Raw genomic sequence first — 13,013 nt, 5'->3', positions numbered from 1 at the left:
AGAACAGAGCTAATTCCTGAGACAATGGGACGGCCTGGTGGAGGAGTAAGCCCTTTGTGAATTTTTGGAAGAGCATACATGGCAGGGATCCGGGGGTGGGGAGGGGACAGAAAAGCGGCTTCCCGAGCGCTGATGTGTCCCTCAGCTTCTGCCTCGTAGATGATAGGTGCTATCAGAGCCTGCAAGCTTGGAGTAGGGTCTCTCGGTAGAATACAGTAGCTGTTAGGGTCATCAAGTAAGTTGGTGACCATTGTGATGTATTTAGTGGTATCCATAATGACAATGGCACCCCCTTTGTCCGCTGGTTTAATAACGATGTCTGGATTGTTGGCTAAGTCTGTTAGAGCAAGCAGTTGGGGTTTGGTGCAATTATTGTGAATGAATGGAATATTGGATTCAAATTCGGAAATCTTTTTGAGCAATGCCTGTTCAAAAGTAACTGATTCTGCGGTGTTTGCACAATGCGGTGGGAAGTACTGTGATGGAGGGCGTAGGCCCGTCACATCTTTGTCTTCGTAGGTATGGTTAGCAAAATACTGACTCAGTCGTATCTTGCGCATCATTTGAGTAACTTCTACCCTGGTCTGGAACGGGTCATAGCGGGCTGTAGGGATGAAAGCTAAGCCTTTTTGTAGAATCTCTTGTTCGGGTTTGGTAAGGATATGGGCGGATAGGTTCACGATAAGTGAGGGAGGAGTGGTGGTATAACTCCTTGTCCCCGACTCCGTGTAATCACTGTTGGCGGAGGGTGGTTCTGCCATCGTGTGCGGTTCTGGCCTCTCCCGCGCTGTCCTAAAAAAGGAACCGCAGGGGGGGTGCCCTGGTTGGAGCTGTTGAACTGAACTCTTTTGCTCTGCCATCTGTTGTTGTTGGAGCTAGTGCTGGAGTTGCTACTCGAGCTATTCCAGGATCTGTTGGAATTAGACCTTTGGAGATTTTGGAACCGGAGTTGTGCAGCGTCTCGTCGAGCTTGTTTAGCTTCCTCAGTAAAATACTCTTCGGCTACATATGGGTAGACTTTTACATGCGTAAAGGCTGCAAGGTCCTTCTTTAATTTAATAATCTTCCTATTCAGGTTGTTGTCTTTAAACTCTTTCAGTGTGGTTTCTAGGAGAGTGAGTTTGGCCGAATAGGTGTCTGCAGCGATTTTGGTTCTAAGTGCCTCGCTTTTTTCATTCAATTCAGTTAGTAGTTGATCTGCGACTGTTTTGGCAGTGTTGATGATGAGTATAAGCCAGTCTCTGGTACATTTATTAGCTATGAAAGACCAATCTTTCCTGAATTTGAGATTGTCTAAGAAGATGCGCGGTTCGATACGTATAATAAGGCCGTTGGGTGCAGCATGGGCCCTCAAGTATTCAGTCATGAGTGCACCGTGTAATTCGGTGCGGATGATCTTCTTTTTAAGGATTTCAATATCGTTCCATTCATCATTGTTGGTGATATTGTGCGTTGTGAGATCTAGTCCCAGAAGAGAAGGGTTGGCTAAGATGCCATCTACCAGTTCTTCTGCGAAGGCTAGATAGTGGCCGTCGGCCATTTGTCAGGGTGGGGAAACAAAAAGGGTGGAGCAGGGAAAGTGAAAAGAGGGGATGGCGTGGAGAGAACAAACACAAAATTGCTGTGAGCAGCTGGCAAGAGGGAGGGGGATCCTACCTTCCAATCCAAGAACATACAAGTAATACGGCCGCAGTCAGGGGCGCAAAAAACACTGTGCATCAGAGCAAAGATTCCCTGGAGGACCGCGCATATAATGAAACTGGGGTCAGGAGACCGTGGTATTGGCAAAAACAGCCCTGTGAGCATTGGTGCACTGGCATGTTTTTATGTCATGATTGGGTCCGGCTAGACAGAAGTAGGGGTCTCCTGTTAGTAGGGGTAGAGTTCCCAGGTGTGCCGGAGCCAAGAGAATTGGTAGCCAACTAAAAGGCATCCCTTGAAAATGCCTCATAAGGAGGGGGCACTGCAGCACTGTTTGCAGCCAAGGAGCTGTGAAGAGGACCCAGCAAGCAGGTCACCTGCAGCTCTTTTAGAGGCAAAGGATCAGCCAGAAGAAAAAGGTCCCTCCAAGAGAAACAGCTGTAGGAGGTCAAAACAAAGTCTCTCATGATGGAGCAGACCCACGCTGAGAAGCAAGCCAGCCAGAGTTCCAGCACACCACCAAAGGAGCGCCCACCTTCGATCCAGCGGAACAGGAAGGCTTCCAGGAAAGCATGCAATGCCAGAAGGAAGCAGAAGAAGTGTCCAGCAGACATTCTTTCAGCCAGGAGAGAGAGAGGCATATGGAAAAAGGACGGTCCAGCCTGGCCTGCTAGTCACCGGATCGTCAGGTGCAGTCCATCAGATAGCAGTCTCCAAAGTAAGTTCCAGGACGATCTGAGAAACAGTCAGGCGCATCCCGAGATATGGACTCCGCCCAGCAACCCACAATCGTGCACCATTCATTCATTCAAAGGTTTGGTCTCCTCCTTATTACGGTTCCCCATCACAACTTACATACACTGAGACACAGTCACACAGAGCTTTATTGAGGTGTCTGCTAGACCCACATTCAGCCCAAACTATATATTAGCCATGCAAAGGGTGGCGCGGTAATTTCAGTCTAGAACATATGAAGGCAGAACAGCCATTTTGGCTATCTGTCATGGGCCATTCAAAGAAAGAAGGGAAATAAAACAAAATGAAGGGGGGTACAAATATTTTACAAAGACTTAATACACAAATGACTGCCACATTTGCGCATTGGGCTTTGAAGGTGGTAAAAAAGCTACTGTAAGGTTAACTCAAAAAACAATTGTATAGCTATTACCACCCTACTCCTCAACATGCTTTCTGGGAGAGAGAACTCACCCAGGGATACAATGGCTGTATCCCTCTGCATCCCCTCGCTCCATGACCCTCGAAATAATCTTAATAGTCTGGCTTTCAATTCAATATTATTGTATCCTATTTATATTCCCCCTTGTACATTGCTCTATTGACTCACAGCTAGGCTTGTGCTATATAAAACCCAGCCGCACACTCATAGTGGAGATACCATATCTTGGATGTGCCAATGCGCTACTTGCACCAAAGATATGGTGTGTCTTGACCTAGCCATGTTTAAGTAAGCAAACATCTCTGATATAGAGTTTTCTTTAAATGCCTCAAATTTGAGGACCGCACTGTGCATAATAATGTATTGCTTGAGTTACTGACTTTCAGATGTGTCTTCAAAATATATTTAAGCATAACCTATCCTGAGATTATATACTTAAAAAAAATCTTTTAATTTTAGATATGTTCCATCATGTTACAGTATTACAATCAATATTCAATATCAGCACATTGTTGTTAACCTCTCTCTCTGCAATACAATCCTCCTCCCCCAAATTAACTACATCAACTAGTAACTCAAGGCTTGTAACCTACAGAAGTTTCACCAGGGGCACCCCCCTGCTCCTCCCTCAGATCCCGCTCATCCTGCCTTCTATACCTTCCATCCGGCTCCTCCATATCCTGCCACTCCCCCATCCTGCCACCCCTGACCAGGAGTTCAAGGGGGTTTGTCATCTGGCGAGCCAAACAGTGAGTGGACCAGGTTGTTCCAGGCTGCCACATTATCTGAATTTGTTTTCTTTCCAGCCTGCATAGCACTATATCACACTGTAGCCTCAGCTATGGACCACCGTCACAGAAGATTCCACCACCCTTCCGTACATGGGCCCTCTTGAGATTTCCATTCCATGGCAATCCTCCCCTTTTACAACACCCAGGCTAGGTCTCCCAATCTGTTTGCTGGTTTAGCACTCTTTGGACGTGGGAACACCCAGAGTAAACAAGCCTCTGGCGACCAGGCATATCTCATTACACCTCCGTTTCTGAACCTAACTTCCATCTCTTGCCAGAACCTTCTGACTTCCGGGCACACCCAGAACATGTGCATCATGCCTGCCCCTCCCTCTCCACACCTGGGGCACTATCCTCCCGCCGACCCTGGGAATTGTGAAATGAGATGCAGAGTCATCTAGGCCCTATGAGGCACATAGAACTGGGTCAGCTTAAGCCTAGCATTCCTTTAAAACTTTCTGGGGTATAACAGCATTATGGACCACTATGGCTCTGTAAACCCCCTGCCTATATCCAATTCCCATTTGCGCCTTACTTTGGTGACAATCTTCGATAATGCTGCTAACAGTCCCTGGTACAATCTGGACACTCCATGCCCCCCTTCTGAAACGTCATACAACAGCCCGGTGTGCTATCTTACTCCAGAAGACTCATGAAGCCCTGCCACCTCGTCCGTGCCTCATGCACTCTATTCTATTCTATTCTTTTTTTTTGTATTGCGCCAACACGCCCAAAGGCCTCAGGGCGCTAACAAGACATTACAGCAGTTAACAGTGTGGGGGGAGCAACAATGAGATTCACTGTCAAGATCCTAGTCATTACCCCTATCAAACAGATAGGTCGTCAATCCTTTCTTGAACTGTGCAACCAAAGGGAAGTTGTCTAAGTTACTGTGGTAGAGCATTCCAGATACTGGGAGCCCATGCATTAAAGCTATAGGCTCCAAACCTTTTTAACAGGTAGCGTGGCTGCACCAAAATGATTGTCCTTGTTTGAGCATAGAGTGTGCCTAAACTGTGCTCTTTTGATCTGTGTGCTAAGATAGGATGGTGCATCATCGGTCCAGCATGTGTAGATCAGACTTGTGGCTTCGACATTAATTCTATGGCAGACAGGGAGCCAGTGCAACTCTTCTCGCGCTCGAGTGATGTACTCTCTATGCTTCATGCCGCACACAGCCCTGACAGCTGCATTCTGAATAACATGAAGCTTTTTTACATTAGCTTGTGATGTCCCTACCAAAAGACTATTGCAATAGTCCAACCTTGAGTTTATTATGGCAGATGCAATCAGAGCTCTGTTTTTCTTTGATAAATATGGACGGGTTTGCCAAAGAAGCTAGTTCATATAAGCGCAGCTTAAGCGCAGATGAGAGACATTGTTTTTTAAGGTGAATTTTGAGTCAAAATAAGACTCCCAAGGTTTTGACGTGATCAGAGACCTGTATCGTAGTACCTTCGTAAATGCCTTATATTGCGGGTGAAGTTTTTTTCAGTTTGGTATCAGTGCCAAGAATCAGTATTTCTGTTTTTTGTCATTTAACGCAAGAACATTTTTCTCATCCATTCTTTAATGGTGCCAAAAACCTTTCTTGCTCTTGCTAGATCTTTAGCATATGATCCGGAAAGCTCCAGGATGATCTGGCTGTCATCCGCATTATTTGCAAATTTAACAACCAGGCCATCGAGGAGATCAAACAGAGGCTTAGAGTACACCTTATACAACAAGGGCGACAGGCAAAGAGCCCTGCGGAACACCACAGTTTAGTTGGACTTCTTCTGAGTAGTAGTTCTCTTTTGCTACTCTAGCCTTCCTTGATCCAAGAAAGGATCTAATATATATTGGTCAATATAGGTGGCTGCTCAGAGCTAAATAGCAGCTAGCTCTGAGCAGCCACCTACAATGACCAACCTGTCCTCAACATCTCATGATGCACCAAATCAAACATAACTATGCAAAATCTGGTTCATATTGGTGAAACCGTGTGGGATTGTATGAGGAACAACACTTCCCTTCGCCAAGCCACAAACCTACAAACTTATTTTGACTTGTGCTGAAATCCAGGGAAAGGGTTGGGATATCCAAATGTCATGAAGCCAGTATTGTTCGTAGGGTCTCAACAGGTAACTATGCATAATTTGGTGCAGATTGGTGAAACGGTGTGGAATTGTATAAGGAACAACGCTTTGCCACAAATCCACAAACCCACAAACAACTTTTGACTCATATATATATAGATTACATAAAATACAATTATGTAGGGTAAAGCTCCTATAAAACCTCTTAACTAAGACAACTGTGAGAGTCCCAGCTTTAGGCAGTAAAAAGCAAAGGATAAGTGACAGGATTAATTAACCATGACCTTCCTGCCTCAGGCTTGGGACACAATTGTCAGTTTTTCTAGGTTGCATGGTGGAGGCATTCTGCTTCCTTGCTCCAGCTCTGCCTCCCAGTCCTTTACACAGGCCTGTAAATATGGACATGAACGTGCAGACCCTTTTTATACAGTCTCAATCCAACCTGGTCGGATCTTCGGTACCCCGGGTGTTACCACCTGTTACCAGCATCAGTCACTTACCTGGGCATGGGTCACTGTTACAAAAGTCCATTTGCACGTCATTTCCTTCACATTTGTGTCCTCCATACAGTGGCGCTGGATCGGAGCATTCCCTTCTCCTCTGTCGGGCTCCTCCCCCACAGGAGACACTGCAGGAGCTCCAGCTGTTCCAAGTCGCCCATTTTCCATCCACTAGCGGAAGTTAAAAAGAGTGTTGTTAGATTAGCCTACCAAGGATGAATATCGATATACGGATTCTCGATTCACGAAACAAAGACAACCTTTCTACCAAAGCTGTATCCATCCCAGACTGCAGACTAAGCATGTAAAGGCGGATATCATTTACACTCCACATGTATCAGCTTCTGTTAGGAGTTTCTGCAGGTTCTTGGAGCCACTGTAATGCACCACAGCAACGTCTAGTCAACTTCCTGTTTCTTTTGAAAATGATGCAGTACAAGTAAAGCAACTGAAGCTTCAGCACAGAATGTGTGATGTAACCATAAGCCGTGTTGACATACACAGATTAGTAACATAATATAAAACTATATACCATTTCATGATGCAAATTGATGGTGCAGATGGGTGAAATAAAATGCACAGGTGCTAATTTTATATGACCCGTTTTTTGCACAGAGGTGATCATTTTGAGGCAGGCGGATGCAGTGTCGATCTTCATTTATTGGTGCAGACATGGTAAATTACGATCCATGCAATACTCTTGGTTTTGACACACGGAGCATGGCGGTGGAGCGTAAAGTCCACCAAGTGTTCCATGCTATAATACTGCCTGCATCTCTAACCGCATTGGATTTTCCTGGCGGATGAGATACTGGAATCCCTATGACTATGTCCCTTTAAGCACCTGCAAAAACCATGTGGAATTCTTTGGGATTCATGCAAATGTCATGTGTGTTGCACGTCAATGGTGGGCATCATTTGTAAAATGTTTCTGTGAACCAGTGTGAAAAGAGACAGGACTCAGGGATCTCCCTGAGTTCTGTGGGCCTCATTACGACCCTGGCGGAAAGTGACTGACCGGACCGCAACAGCGTAAATAGCGTTTCCGCCATTGCACGAAGGAGCAAAGTGCGGCCAATCACGACCCATCGGGCACGAGCATTACGCCATGGCGGAATCCGAAAGGCTGCGATGGCGGAAATGACCCCAAAACGGCCCTTACCGCCGCCGTACGCTGCACCAGGTGCAATACCGCCACCCATCTTAGCGGTCACCGTAATGAGCGGTCACCGTAACGAGCGTGCACCGCAAATTACGGCCACCGTAAATATACGGAAACGGAAGTAAAAGCATGTGGCCGGAACGGGAAACAGCACGCCGCACAACTATAAAATCCGAATCCCAACACAACCATAAAAAATCCGACCCTGACACACATCCCAACCCGTTAGCAACCCCAGTTAAAAAAATAAATATGGGAAAGGTAGCCAAGAAAGCGTGTGACCGCAAGCGGCAGGTACACTTCTCCCGAGAGGAACTGACCGTGCTCACCGAGACCCTCCAGGAAAATTCCGCCGTCGTCTTCTCCAGTCAAATGACCAGGACGGCCCTTGCCAACAAGAAGGCCATATGGGCCCTGGTGGCACAGCGCGTAAGTGCGGTGGGGACAACACCCCGCACGCCACAGCAATGTCGCAAGCGGTGGGACGACCTGCGGATCCGCGTACGCAGCATACTTTCTGCGAACAGGAACATCGCCACAGCTACCGGGGGGGGTTCAGAGTCGCCCATCAAGTTGACCCCCTGGGAGGAAATCTGCGCCTCCACCATAGGAATGGAGAGCATAGAGGGAGTCGGAGGGATGGAGAAAGGAGTGCCGACATCCGGAGAATCAGGTAGGTTGGCCAAGAGAAACAATGCGAAATCCACAAACCACGAACATGTGCAGTACCATGTGACCCCATAGTGCAATACATACTTTGCCCTGACAGCGCCCTCTAAAAGTCAGAATGAACAAACAAATCAATCAAGAAGCCATAAACAACCCCTACATGTGCAGCATGCACCCCCTAACTGCAGGCAGCCAAATGAATGCATCCTCAATCCACACGAAAATGAGACCACCTCCAAGGCCCAGTCCCAAATCAGCCTCATGTACCACCCCAATGCATTTGATACGTTGCCATTCCAAATCCGACAGACCCATAACTAACGCTCGCCCCTCTTTACTCCACCACAGGGTCCGATACCAACGACGAGCTGCAGGACACCCCTACCAGCACGCCTGCAAAGAGGGCCAGGACCAACGTCCCAAGAGCCTCCACCTCAGGTGCAAGGATCAAGACACGGCAGCAGCAGGAATCAAGTGGCAGCACACTGGAGGGGACTGCAACAGGCACCCCAGCAGCCAGCAAGTCCACAACCCCAGCACCACAGGTCCCCCCAAAGAACGTATCTGATGGCACTGCCTCTGGTGGTAGCAGCACCATAGGTGACACAGCTGTCATGCCAGCATGCTCCGACACGGAAAACAGTGCTGGCGACGTAGGTACCATCCATGACCTTTCCCAATCCCCCTGCATGTTCCATCCCCTACACCATGACGAAACCACGCAGGGGCACCCTGAAGACGACGACTGGCCAACCCCCACAAGTCCTGTGCCAAGGCAACATGTGTTGAGCAGCCCCCCTGTCACACCACCGCAAATGTCCATGGCCCAGCAGAGGCAACAGTCCCTCGACCTGCTGATCGAGCAACAGCAGGAAGCGTCCACGCTACTCAAGGACCATGCAAATGAATGCGGGGGTTCCAGGGCAGCCATGGAAACATCCACCGAGACACTCAGGGCACAAATAGAGAAAAGTAGTGAGAGCCTCAGGGGAGAAATGGAGAGAAGCACCGAGAGCCTGAGAGCACAAATGGAGAAAAGCACCGAGAGCCTGAGGGGGGAACTGCATGCGACGTCCAAAGACGTTTGTGCTGAACTTGCTGCTGTGCGCCGTGTGCTCTCGGAGCTCTCACAAACCCTCAGAGACATGCATGGACGCGAGCAGGCAGAGACATCATCCGTGGCAAGTTCCGTCCAGGGCAGCCCCCAACGCAGATCTGGCAGGAACCTGCGCTCCACGGGCAGGGGTGCCCCTGATACCCGTAGAGGGGGCTTGCAATAGCGTCTACCCACGGACAGCATGCATATTTGGACACTGGTGTTGGGGGGGGAGGTAGTAGGGTGGAGGGGGTGTGTTGGGCTTCACTGGGTGGCGGGTCCATAGGGTGTATAAATCAAATCACATTAACAATACAGCACCTCATTATCATCCAATGACATGTGTGGACATTGATATTTGCGTACGAGGCCTTCATAGGCGTACAGTCCACAATGTGCCTGTACTACACACACACAGTGCCACAGGTCCCCTTTCCGTGTAATAGGCATCATGCGTGGTTGCTAGAAGCATGCATCTATGATGCTCTGTTGGATTGCACGTGCATCCTGTGCCTCATGGACTCCTTGAGGTGCCTCCACATCCCCACCCTCATCATCATCATCATCTTCAGGTGCATGCAGTACAGCGTCAGGGGGCATGGGCACATTCCTACGTATGCACATGTTGTGCAGCATGACACATGCCATGACCATCTTAGAAACCTTCTCATGGCTGTACATGAGTGCCCCGCCAGACCTGCTGAGGCTGCGGAAACGAGCCTTCAGTAGGCCGAATGCCTGTTCAATGACCACACGGGTACGTGAGTGGGCATGGTTGTAGTCCTCCTCATGCTCGTTCTGTGGGTTCCGGATTGGTGTAAGGAGCCATCTCTTCAGTGGATACCCGGCATCACCTGTATGAGACGAATAAAGGGTGTCAGTGGAATGATAGTGCTAAGTAGCCCCCCCCCCCCCAGCAAGGTCATTGACGCATCAAATGGGCCACGATGTCATGCATGGAATGAGACTCACCGAGTAGCCAGGATCTGTGCCCTGCGTGTCGCTCCATGTAGCGTGGTATTCTTGTGTTCCTCAGGACCATAGAATCATGGGTAGATCCTGGAAATCTGGCACAACAATGCGTAAATATCTTGTTGGAGTCACACACCATTTGTACATTGATTGAATGAAATTGTTTCCGGTTGCGGTACTGGACCTCCATGGCATGTGGGACAACCAATTCAACATGGGTGCAGTCGATGGCACCAATGCAACCCGGGATGCCGCCAAGTGCATGGAATCCCACTTTAGCGTTGGTAATCTCCTGGTACGTGCGTGGTAGTGTGATGTGGTCGTCGGCGTGCTTCAGGAGGGCATCGTGCACTTGGAAGAGTGTCCGTGAGAACAGTGGCTGTGAAATGCCATGCAACTGTCCCACTGTGTGCTGGTAGGTGCCTGTGGCCAGGAAGTGGAGTGCAGACACCACCTTCAGTAGGGGTGGGATGGCGGTTGGGCTATCTATCATGCTCACGAGGTCAGCATGTGTCATGTCCACAATGGCGATTATGGTGTCCCGGTCCAAACGGTAGAGGGTGTGGATCTGCTCAGCAGTGAGGTTGAACGGATCGGCTCGGAGGCGTGGGATTGCGGGCCGCCTGCGTGGTGGTAGTGGCAGTGCTTGTGGGCCTTGCTGACCCTGCCTTGCCCTCCTCCTCCTCCTTCTCCTCCGTCTCCCCTGTGCGCCCGGTTGTTGTACCTGTTGTTGTTCATCGTCTTCTTGTAGTTGTAGCACTTGCAGTGCTATCTGGTACCCCAGGCCCAACATCGCTAGTCCTGCCGGTAGCATTTTGGAGTGGGAGTGGTTGTGGGAGGGGTTTGGGTCTGCAATATATGTGCTGTCGGCCTGTATGGCCTCCACCTGTGCTGATTGAATGAATCTGTGGCAGATGCAATCCCTTCTGGTCGAGCACGTCCCGCACGTAAGGCTGCATTTGGCCGCATGGCATCTTGGGATTTGATTCATGTATCTAATCCCGATGGCAGTGTGATGTACTTTGACTGATCTTCATGCTATGCTCCCATTGTTACACATGCTATGATTGCAGCCGCTTACATACCTGTGAAGAGTCAGTGGTATGTAGGGCTCGATCGATGGCCGACCCTCATGCAGCACAGTAACGTACTTCACCGACGGGCGTGGCGTCCCATTTGTGATTGCAGCCAGTTAGCATCATGACACACAGCCGCACTACATTGATGTAATTGTGAATGCAAGCGTTCACAGAAGCCTTTTCGACGTAATGTTGCAAGTGAGGAATTCGAAGGCCAGCATTTTGGGTTTTGAAGTAGCGGCGAGGATACGCCCACAGGTCTGGCTGGAAATGTAACGTTCTATTGTAGAATGTCCTTGGGACATGGCCCATAACGAGCAGGCAATGAATGATATGAATTGAATGGGATGCGCAATAGCGTAGTGGACGATAAGGCAGGACGTTCCCAAATCCATCTTGCTTCACAACACTACAGATCCGGCCAGGGGCACAGTGGTTTTTGCGGACTGCATTACGCACAGACGCGATGGAAGTTTCACATATTATGTGAGTGAATATTCATGCGTTTTCATTGCGGGATGAGGGAATGATGTGTGGATGCATGGACTGATGATTCCGTTTAGGGTCTGCCATGTACATGGGTTTTTTGATTCACTCCCCTTCCCCTGCGTTATGTGATGCAAGGCTGCCATAGTGGGACATACGTCTATCTACCCTTGTCGGATCCTCCCTGTCTCGACGCGCCTTCATACACTTGTGTCTAGGCACGTTACTAATCCCATGTCATGGGTTCTATCTTGACGGACGCATGCACAGTAACCGACGTTGCCAATGGTGTATTTAGCTCGATTGGTTTCGTTATGATTCGATACTGATTTAGGGGTGTGTATATTCCTTTGGAGTGGGCTAGCATGCATGTGGGTGTGGATTTGGTGTGTTGAATGAAGATTGTAATGCATCATGAGTCCCGTAATGCAATCGGTTGATTTGTGTTTCTTTTGGGTGACAGGTATCTCCTGCCCTATTGCAGATGCCATCTCTACGCCACTCCTCCAGATGGTTTTTACTCTCGACTCCTGCAGCTTCGGGTGAATCAGTGGAGCACCATTTCGATCATATGGGACGATCGCCAATGGGCCACATGCCCTTACGCTGTACTGGTGGCTAGGTGCAACATTTCGGCCTTTCAGCTCGACTAGTGCCTGCCTCATGGGACGGACCTGCGGTTCTTGCCGCTTCCATGTTGCCTTTTGGAACGTTGATGTAGGCCCTGTGTGCCATGATGGTACAGGGCGTCACACAAGTGGAAGCCGGTCAATTCTTGCAGATGCAGCCCTCGGTGATGATGGTTGTTTTGGTGGTATTTTGCAAATTGCTGTGGGGCCTTTGTCATTTGGATGTGCATTTAAATTGTATTCCGATATTTGTCGTGTTGCGTTGTTCTTTGCAGGTGATGTGGCGATTTTCGCTTTGTGGCGGTATGTATTGCGTGATGATCTGCATTGTGTTCCGCCTTCTGAGTTGAGTTGTGTGGTACAGTACTGGCCGCGTTTGCCTACGTAGCACAGTATGGTCACGGATAGAGGCTGCCATTGTGACTGTTTACGTGATGTGCTGTTCAGGGGCGGGGGATTGGCTTTTGGCCGACTGGTGCCTGTCAGCCAGGTCGATTGGTGGAATGATGGGTTGTTCAGAATGTGGCTGGTCACAGGTGACTGTGTTTGCGTGCGTTTGTTGGAGGGGGACTGGGGTCATGTCCATTGGAATAGCTTCTGTATTGATGCCATCTGTGCCCTGCAGCTCCCATCGGCCCCTCTTGGGATGAGCCTGGCTGCTCAGTCACTCTGCCGACTTGTGTGGTACATGCTTCTGCTGATGGTTGGCTTGTTTACTGGCATGAGTACAGGG

General features: G+C 49.1%; 1 protein-coding gene across 2 annotated transcripts in view; it reads right to left on the bottom strand.

The window, feature by feature from the left end:
- Positions 1 to 13,013, bottom strand: part of HMCN1 (hemicentin 1) — a 1,785,366-nt gene that overhangs the window by 235,846 nt on the left and 1,536,507 nt on the right. For both annotated transcript variants that reach the window (XM_069641364.1, XM_069641365.1), the window contains exon 91: positions 6,188 to 6,358. In XM_069641364.1, coding sequence (XP_069497465.1) covers positions 6,188 to 6,358 — 171 coding nt within the window. The remainder of the gene's footprint in view (positions 1 to 6,187; positions 6,359 to 13,013) is intronic.

This window comes from Ambystoma mexicanum, chromosome 1q, assembly GCF_040938575.1.
Source record: "Ambystoma mexicanum isolate Mex_15411 chromosome 1q, UKY_AmexF1_1, whole genome shotgun sequence".
Classification (NCBI taxonomy): domain Eukaryota; kingdom Metazoa; phylum Chordata; class Amphibia; order Caudata; family Ambystomatidae; genus Ambystoma; species Ambystoma mexicanum.
Note: the sequence above shows the minus strand (reverse complement) of the source record. Positions and strands in the feature narration are given on the sequence as shown.